Below are 9,827 nucleotides of genomic sequence, written 5' to 3'. Positions count from 1 at the left end.
CCCCTCCCCCGGCTATAAGCTGCGCCGCGTCCTGTGCCCACGATGAAGCGACCTTGCGAGGAAACTACCTCAGACAGCGACATGGACGAGACTATAGACGTGGGGAGTGAGAACAACTACTCGGGGTAAGTGGGGCACCCCCGGCCCCCCCGGGGGCCGCCGTCTCCGCGGGCGGTGGCGGGGGCCGGGATGCGCCCCGGCATGGGGCAGAGCGAGGGGGAAACCCGGCCGGGGCAGCCCCCCGAGTGCGAAGCGGGGTGCGGTTTTGTCCCCCTCCAGGTCAACTAGCAGCTTGTTGATAGCCCCCCAAGAATTCGCCCCGCGGTCTAGCTGCCCGAGCCTCGAAATTACGCGGAGCACTCAGGTGGCTTGTGAGCCAACAGGCTGCAGTTGATTAGCTCCGCTTAATTTGCCGGCTTCAATCAGATCTCTTCCAAAATAGCTCCTGAGCAGGCCGAACAACCTAAGGGAATCGGCGCCAGTGGGAAATGAGCTGTGGAAAGTAAGCAGGGATCCACGGTAGTTGAAGGGTAACCTCAGCAAACCCTGCGTGCACGCCGAGGGTGAGCTGTGGCCTTTGCCGACGGAGGGCCGGCCCGCCGGCTCCGCCGGGACGGCGCTGGTTTTCAAAGCTGGTCTTGCCAATTTAGAGGCACATGCACCGGAGCCCCGTCCCGTCCGCACCAGTGGCTAAATGAGTATCAAAAGCTACTGGATTTTTTGCTCGCTCATGGTGAAATAAAAACCTTTCTGTACTTGTGGGTAGTGTAGTTTTAAAAGTGGATTTTGAATTCTGTTCCTGATGCGGGACAACGCAACGGAGCCGGGCTGGGCGGCTGGCTTTGTACTCGAGCATCTGCTGACTCGTGTAGCAGTGGGCAGGAACGTCAAAACCTAGCAGGCCAGGCAGAAGCCGTGGCATCGGAGACATGTGCTTGCCGCTGCTGTTAGCGTATAGAGATGGTTCACGTGGTTTTGGGTCCGGTTCTTCGGCCCGTGTTTGGTAGGCAGGGCTATGCAATGAAGACGAAATCAGCTGAGCTGGGCAGTGAACTGTCTTCAGACAGGGACTTTATTCCCGACAGAGTGTTTTGTCAATTCAACATGCATGCTGGGGCAATCCACAATGAAATCTCTCTCTCTCTAAAAATACTGTGCAGTGCAAAGCGCGTCTTCTAAGCAGTGAAAACGGCATGAGAGGGACTATGCATACTTAATATGGTGACCTAAGGTGTCTTCGGAGAGCAGTGTCAAGTTGTGCAACACCTGACATACTTTTATTGTTTCACAGGCAAAGTAATAGTTCTGTCATTCGATCAAATTCCCCAACAACGACATCTCAGATTATGGCCAGAAAGAAAAGGAGAGGGGTACGTTGCGTTTAATTCTTTTCCCGTGTGACAATTTGCATGTGTGCTGTGATTTTGCCCTTCAACATTTTTTATAAACTTCATGTGTTTTGTTTTTTTGGGAATAGATTATAGAGAAAAGGCGCCGTGATCGTATAAATAACAGTTTATCAGAGCTGAGGCGGCTTGTGCCAACTGCTTTTGAAAAACAAGTAAGCCCTTTTTTTTTTTTTTTGTAATTCTGTATCTCATCTGGCAATGTTAGTTCTCTTGTCAAACTCATTAAAATAATATTGTATGTGTCCTGATCTGGCACAAAGCAGGCATTTCAATAAAATGCTTTCTTGTGGCGAAACTATTAGAAACATAATTCATTATAAGGCTGAAAAACATTTCCATTCTTTGGCTTGTTTTTCCCTTAAGGGTAACTGTGTTCATGGTGCCTCTGTTCTTTCGATGAATTCCAGTAGTGGTTTTGTTAAAAATGCACTTTACTCCATAGTTAAAAAAAATACTCAAACCCAAGACAACTCCCCCAAACCTCTATGTCAATTAGCCTTCTGTCTAAATCTTTAAATATAATCTCCTTCACCCCTACTTTAAGAAACCTTTATTTTTTAGTCTGTATTTCAGTTGCAGACGAATCAATCCAGTTTCCTGAAAAGGGAACAGACAGTCTGGATTATTCACGTTTTAAAATGACTCTTTAGAACCAGGGCATTAGGAGAGGGAATAGGCCCACGTCGTGTGAGCCAGCGAAGTCAGTGATACGTTCGAAGACTTTCAGTGAGAAAGTGTTCAGTGGGAACGCTGGAAGGATCCAGCTAACTTTGGTTCAGCTCCTTGGTCATGAAAGTACAGACCAAAAGGTTGGAATACAATCTGTTCTGTAGAAAAGGGCATTTTGTTGATGCCATTCAAATTAAATTATTTATTTACTTTTCCATATCTTGATTTTTATTTTTTGGGCTTTGATTCAGTTTTTGTTCCTGTTTTACTGGAGGTATCTGAAGATCTATGGATATGTGCAATTGACACTACATTTGAATAAAAAGGAACCAACTGAAAATAAAGAACCTTACTTTCTTGTAGTAGTAAAATAAAAAACAGAAAGTAAAATTTGAGAGCAGGATTGCAAGGTGCTGAATGTCAGTGGTAACTGCATAGCAAGCACCGCACCATATTAGGCCTGTTACATCCCTGGTCTGAACAAAAGCTAAAAAGAAATTTTAAATATTGTTATCATGGTGAAAGCATCACTTGTGTCACCTGCAATACGCTTTTAATAACTAGTAGTTGTAACTGTGCCCTTCCATAGGTTCTGGCAAAATGGAGTGACGGAGGTATTTCCAGCTAGATAAACAGGGGCAAGAGACAACAGTTGTTTGTCCCATTCGATTGTTTACTTCTTGAAAACCACAAACGTTATAAAACAAGTCCTACAGAGCCTTTGGAAATTACCCAGCGCCATGCAGTTTTTAGCTATTAGTCACTCTCACTGAGATGGCTTGTACTGTGTCTGTGGAAAAGATGAAGTCTGAGAAAAGTGCAGGATGTAGTCGCATGTAAAATGGGGACTTCTGACCAAAAATTCACAGGCGCACCAACCTAGGAAAGCGCCGAAGGCAATAAGCGGATTGAAAAAAATGTATTGGCGTAAAAATGAGCGCGCGCTGTATTCTGTTCAGAAAGCCCCACCATTTTTCTGCAATATGCCAAGGACAAAGTCATCAGTCCTTTTCCAGCTCCTTGACATTCAGCTCACTGAAGTTTCCACGTTGGAGGTTTAGTTTCGCTTCCGCCTCCCTCCCTCCTTCCCTCCCCAAATCACAGCTCTGCTCTCCAGAGTCCCTCGCAGAGATTAGCGCTGGCGAAGCGGGGCTGCAGAGGAGGGTGTAAGCCCTACCTAACTTGCACACGTGCAACCTGGGTGAAGCCGGCTGAGGCTGCAGGACGGCCGACGGCAGTGGGGCGGCCCGGATGATAAGTAAGAGAAAAAATTGGCTTGCAGGATGCGATTCGCCGGTGGCTGAAGCTTGTGCAGCCCTGGTTTTAACTGATGCCAAGGGATGATCTCTTGCACTGGAATAACATTTGCGTGGTAAACTCAGACATCTGGGCGTGCTCCAGATATTCCAGGGAATGCTACCATGCAAAATAGTTTTATTTATAGATTAATATTGTAATACTGCCTTTCGAGTTGTACTTTATACTTTTCCAGCTCCTATTGTGGCTCTGTGAGTCACCCTCAGTAACAGAAGAGATTTTTACTGACACAGAAGCTAAACTCTTCCCTTTTCACAGTGTTTAGCTTCATGTCCCTGCAAACTAGGCCTCTCGCTAACTTAAAATACAGTGGACTGTGGGGTTGTTTTTTCAGTCGAGAATGAGGATAGAATATTCAGCAGCCAAATGACATGTTGAAAAGTAATAGGCGATAAAGAAAGAGGGATACTTCTCGGTGTGTGTCCACAGGGACACCTACTGGTAAAAGCAGAAAAAAAATGTTGCAGCAGGGTCTCCATCGATCACTGTGCAGACCTGTCCTGCCGGCTCTCCGTTTGTGTTTGTTGTTAAAAAGAAAGCCCGGAAAGTTACGTATTTCTCTCATTTCATGAAGACGTCATCTCTGCACTATCTTCATGGCCAGAGCTACGCTGAGCTATAGCCTTAATAAAGCAAAGTTGTGCTGCTGCTGCTTGTATTGCTAGACAGGAGATGGCATTAGTCCTTAGACAAAGTCTGGGAGGCAGATGCTCGCGAAAGAATTAAGCTGAGAATGTCTAACGATAGGGGAAATTGAAACCATAAGGCTGAGCTCAGTGGAAAGTATATCAAATGAAAGTTTCTAGTACTTGTAAGCCTTTGTTTATATGAGTCTCTTATCTCAAAGGGATCTGCCAAATTAGAAAAAGCGGAAATACTGCAAATGACAGTGGACCATCTGAAGATGCTGCAGGCGACGGGAGGTAAAGGTAAGGAGCCGACGGTTTCTTTTCTAATATTTGGGGAAATCTCAGCAAAAAAAGTGCTTTGAGGAGCCGTGATAGGCGTTTCCAGATTAAAGGAGTGGAAATCAATGCTAATGGCAGGATTGAACTCGTGGGAAAGAACTACTGGGACAAAAGAAGCACTTGACCCTGGGCTTGTGTTTGCTTTCATAACACTGTGGGAGTAAAGGCTTCATTCACAGGCAGCCCAGTCAGAGATTTGTTTGGGGTTTCCAAAGAGGACTGAAATCTGCACAGGGAGACAAAACAAATACACAAACACCAAACATAAACAGGAGGTTTGTGGCAACAATTGTGTAGCACAAAACCCATGCTAAACCTCATTATCCAGCAGCTATACCGAAGGAAGTGGATGGAGAGGAACTTTCATTGTTTATGTATTTTCTTTGTTCTGGAAAGACTTTTAAATGCCAGGTTGGACCGTCTCATTCGCCAGAACTAACCCCAATCTTGCTCTGTGCAGCTCCAGGTATCTGATAAAGCAGACAGGCAGACGGCTAGCAGTGCTCTCTGCACTCGTATTTATATGCTGTATTTGTGTGTCAGAGGTCTGGCTAGCTCCCTGTTAGTGGGTGCTGGCGTTGATGCAGGGGCTGCACTGGCTGACCCACTAGATCAGCCGGCTGCCGGGAGTCGAGCGTACCTCGCTTCTGCAAGCTGACAGTCCCGAGGCTGGAGGCCAAATGATTTCAGCCACCCATGAGATATTCTGTATAGCCATGATTTTGGAACTTTTGGAGTGAAAAACTTGCTGGCCTCCTGTAAGCGCGGTCCCACGTCCCGTGCCATCGACTGTGATTACGGTTCAAATTGTTGCAATGGAAACCAGCTGATTTTTCATTGACCCATTCTGCCATATAAGTAAAGGCTAGAAAAGAGGCGGCTGCTGCTCTGTCTCTTACTTTTGCGATTAAACTCAAAAGTTTTTAGCCCGTGACTGAATTACTGCTCCTTTCTGTACCTTGCAGCGATTACAGAATTCAACTTGGAATCAGTGCATGCTTAACAACAGATGGTTATAGGAAAGCATGTCGAAGGCTGGTGTTCTGTTATTTGTGAAAATTAACACCGAGCTGATGTATGTATTTTCTAGGTGTTAAGAGGCTTTTTCTAGGGGTCCATTTAAGCTTAAAATTTATGGGTAGCTTGTTCCATAAGAGGTGAAAGGGATTTTATTGCCCTTCATATAACAGATACATCTCTTGATTCCTCGGAAAATGTGCAAAATTAAATAAAAAAAAAAATCCTAATTTTTATATCTAAAAACATCCTTTAAAAAGCACTATTTAGTTGGTAAAGCTACACTTTTGAAAGTTACAAAACACCAGAATTAATCATGCTTGTGCAATTTGAATTCAGATCCTCTGTGTGTGTGCGTGATGGTGCCATCTTTAATGGCATGGTTGCGTGCTGGCTTTCCACAAGCTCTGTCTCACGGTGCACAGGGCGATCAACGCTCAGCTGCTGAGGGAAGCGGTGGTTGTTTCCCTTCATCCTCCCCATGCGACGTGCAGCTCAGCCATCCTAACGTCACCCCTGCTTCACGCTGCACATCGTCCCTCTTAAAAACTGCACCAGCTCCCACCCCTCTGATGTCTGCACTGAGAGTGGGAAGGCCAGGAGGTCAACCCTCCTTCCCCTGCCTCCCTACCCCAAAAAAGTATGTGGGGGATTATTTTACAACTGGGTTAGGTCGGGTGGCCCAGCTAGCAGGGCAGGGGATGAAGTGCCTGGGGTGGGAGCTGCCGGGCAGAGAGAGGTGTCGGCAGAGCCCCGGCCTCCGGCTGCAGCCAGGCAAGCTGGATTTTATTAGCAGTCCCAGGTCCTGCGGTCTCTTCCTTGGCCCACCGCCGCTGCCGTGCCTCTCCCTGCCCCGGCTGACACCGGCGTGCCTGTGGCTGCCAGAGGGCGGTGCGGGGAAGGACGAAGCGTCGGGGTGCGGGGAGAGGCGATGCCGGCTTACACCCGTATGAGCCCACTGCCGCCGGGTGTGCGACCACAGCCACCTTCACGCCATACACAGCCCTGTTTGTTGGTCGCAGGTGGCACATCAATATAACACCCAACTGCTTCACAAATACTATGACTTTATCTTCTCCTTCTGATAAGAGTAATCTCTCCAGAGATAAGTGTAATCTCACTGCATGGATTAAGAAACTTTTAAGAAAAAGAGGTTTGCAAGTTAGTACCGGGCAAAGTTTAAGCCTGCGTTTCCTGCTTGCTTAATGTTTTACTTCGCAACCTAAGTAACAGCTTTAAATATAATTTCTTAGGGTGTTTTTAAGGCAGACATTTGTTTTATTTGCAAGTGTAGTTATTCCCACTTTGTAACTCATCTTCCGAGCCAGAAACTTTTTTGGATCAGCAAAAAAATGAGTTCCATCATTTTTCCTATGGATCAAAGCTATTATCGCAGCAGGGAGAAATGGGTCCTGATACCCTTATGCTCCCCTGTGTTGAGGGCTGGGGAGAGCTCGTCCTCTTCCTCCTCACACAGAAATGGAGGACACCCACGATGGGGAATGCCTGGGGCTAAGAAAGCCAGGGTGGAGTCATCCGCTGCTCAGCGTGCTGAGCCCGAGGTGGGTACGGCAGAAGAAAACCGACGTGGCTCCCATCCCTTCTCTGCTTTTCGGAGCTGCCCAGGCAGGCAGGCTGCCGCCTCTGAGGTCCTGCGCAGATTCCGTGTTTCCGCCGCCCTGACGCAGGTGTGGGCAATGGTGTCCTGTTCAGGTTGAGTTATTATTTTGGCCTGGGGCCAGGGCTTTTCGCTGACCGTGCAAGCAAGCACAGGGGAGGAGTAATTTGTCAACAGCGAGTAGCTCGCTGGGACTTCGGTGTTGTTTTATTGCAGCTTCACTGCAAATTTAGCTTGGGTGACTGACACCTGGGTCAGCAACATGGATTAATATAGCTCAAATGACTTAACTGGTGTCCTGTGTGCAGAGCAGGTGGGTTACCAGGATAGCTGAAGGAAAACCGAGACTTCCCATTCGCTACAAAATGCCGGCATGTATGCGTGTGGTGGTGGTGGAGGATGTTCTTGGGTTTTGGAAAGAAACGAGAAACAACATTTTTAAGTCTCTCTCAGAAGGGGGAAGCTAGCAAAGGGGAAACCTGGAAAAGATAACCTTCAAAATCGAAACATAATGGAGCCTGGGAGTCCCAGCTCTCATCTCCCCTCTGTTTTCATGTCTCGGCCACCATAGGAGACTGAGAGGGAGCCAGGATCACCAGGGCTTTGGGACGGCTCATCACAGAGCCAGCAGCTCACACTCAGGGGAAGCTGGTGACAACCACATCCCCCACGTCTCCTCCGGTCCGGAGGGAGGGAGGCCGGGAAGCCCTGGCTTGAGCTGCGCGCTCTCAGGACTCCCAGGCTGGCTGACTCGTGGCCAGAGCCGGGAGGCGGCTTTGGCTGCGCGACAGCCCCTCTGAAGCCGCCGGAGGTCCTGGAGCCTCTGGCGCGGAGGCAGTCCCCATGCCAGGCTGGCTGGCACCCGAGCAGGTACCCTGCTAGCTCGCCACCGCTGGCCTGCCTGGCATTTGTTTCTCAGGAGTTCACTCAAACCGTGGCATTTTCACAGGTTGCTTGGTCGCAGTGGACCTGGGAAAAAACTGCAGGAGTCAGTGCTTGCCGAGACAAGTCCTCGACCCCTCATGCTCACCGATCTGCTGGCTGAGCCGGCGTTTCTCTCGGGTTTCGTACAGCCTCAGATGAGCGAGGCAGCCTGGGTCAAAATCGCTGTTGTAATTTGGCAAGAAGGGGTATACAGCAGGCAGGGGATTTGGGGCGATGTCTATAAATGTGCCCAAGTTAATTCTATAATGCGGGCGTGCAGTGACAGAAAGGCTCTTTTCTTGCTTGAAAGTTGATAAAAGTGAAAACAGCTATCTAAGGTGCTAGCATTTTTCAGAAAGACTGAGATTATTTCATGCCAGAGGGTGCAAGGCCTAATGCAGGTATTTCTGCCGCATTCCTCCATAATAAGGGCACTTGATCTTTATATACTAACACACATCATAGTCACACATACCTAAAAATTTTCACGGAAAGCAAGAGGAAAAAACACCGTGCCAGCTTGGGAGTGGATAGGACATTGTTTCCCCAAGGAGACTACTTTTAAACTAAAATAGGAAAATTCCAAAAACTGGAATAGGTTTTTGTAGTTGATGAGCTGCAACTTAAGCACTAGATTTGATGCTAGACCCTTTTAGAAAGGGAATATCTTTTCATGTGCATTTAATAAGGCTTTTCTTTTTTCCAAATGCTTTTTTGTCCCAAGCCTGTGGAGCTCCAGTTGCTGTTTGTTGAAATACCTCATGGGCCATATGACTGTCAGTCTTCCATCTCCAAATTAGCAATGGCATTACATAAAACGTTTTCTCAGTAAAGCTTTTTATTGTGTGTGTGCAGAGTCATGACAAGATGTTTTTAGTTTGTAGTTAAATAACACCGTATGTCATATTGTCTTAATGACTCTGTGAAGTAGATGGGACCCCGGCAGCAGTTACAACTATCTCACAATGTCGAGAAATAGTTTGAGGGCATTACTAGGAATGCCAGCGTAGGGAAGAAAAGGCAGGGTAGTACATGCAAGCTCTCTCATCTCCAGCCTGTTTCTTTGTGTGGATAAACGTCTAGTTCACACACATGTGCAGGGTCAATATTGCACTGCAGCAGCTTGCTGAGGAATTTCAGGAGAGGCATCGTATATCTTTTTAAGTATCACGAGTACTTATGGACTTAATTCTTTTCATTTGTATAGTCTGCAAAAACAACTGCAGCCTATTGCATTACAGGGATGGTCACACAAATCATTTACAGATCAGAGAACAAACTTTTCGCGTTGCAAATCTTAACCCGTAAATGGGAGATCTGGCGGCTGAGCGAGGACCGAGTTAGCCATGTCACCTAATGCTGGCTGGGAAACCGGATCGACACTCAATGCATCTTTTGCCCTCCCCTTGCAGGTTATTTTGACGCTCATTCCCTGGCCATGGATTTCATGAGCATTGGCTTCCGGGAGTGCTTGACAGAAGTCGCTAGGTACCTGACTTCGGTGGAAGGTCTCGACACATCTGACCCCCTGCGCGTTAGACTCGTGTCTCACCTGAGCACCTGTGCCTCTCAGAGGGAAGCCGCCGCCATGACCTCCTCCATGGCCCACCACCACCACCCCTTGCACCCTCACCACTGGGCAGCCGCCTTTCACCACCTCCCGGCCACTTTGCTGCAGCCGAACGGACTCCACGGCTCCGATGCCGCCCCGTGCAGACTCTCCTCGGACATGCCCCCGCACGGCTCCGCCCTGCTCACAGCCACCTTCGCCCACGCCGACGCCGCCCTCAGAGTCCCCTCCGCTGGCAGCGTCGCTCCCTGCGTCCCTCCTCTTTCTACCTCCCTCTTGTCCCTCTCGGCTACCGTTCACGCCGCAGCAGCGGCAGCCACCACCGACTCCCCCAG

The 9,827-nt window shown here is 48.2% G+C and overlaps 1 protein-coding gene across 1 annotated transcript in view; it reads left to right on the top strand.

The window, feature by feature from the left end:
• The first annotated feature begins 42 nt into the window (after positions 1–42).
• Positions 43–9,827, top strand: part of HEY2 (hes related family bHLH transcription factor with YRPW motif 2) — a 10,057-nt gene continuing 272 nt past the window's right edge. The window contains exons 1-5 of the mRNA XM_019474614.1: positions 43–125; positions 1,292–1,370; positions 1,478–1,561; positions 4,243–4,324; positions 9,335–9,823. Of these exons, the coding sequence (XP_019330159.1) occupies positions 43–125; positions 1,292–1,370; positions 1,478–1,561; positions 4,243–4,324; positions 9,335–9,823 (817 nt within the window). The remainder of the gene's footprint in view (positions 126–1,291; positions 1,371–1,477; positions 1,562–4,242; positions 4,325–9,334; positions 9,824–9,827) is intronic.

Source organism: Aptenodytes forsteri, unplaced genomic scaffold, assembly GCF_000699145.1.
Source record: "Aptenodytes forsteri isolate BGI_AS27 unplaced genomic scaffold, ASM69914v1 Scaffold217, whole genome shotgun sequence".
Taxonomy (NCBI): domain Eukaryota; kingdom Metazoa; phylum Chordata; class Aves; order Sphenisciformes; family Spheniscidae; genus Aptenodytes; species Aptenodytes forsteri.
The sequence above is the reverse complement of the archived record's forward strand: the minus strand, read 5'-3'. Positions and strand labels throughout refer to the sequence as shown.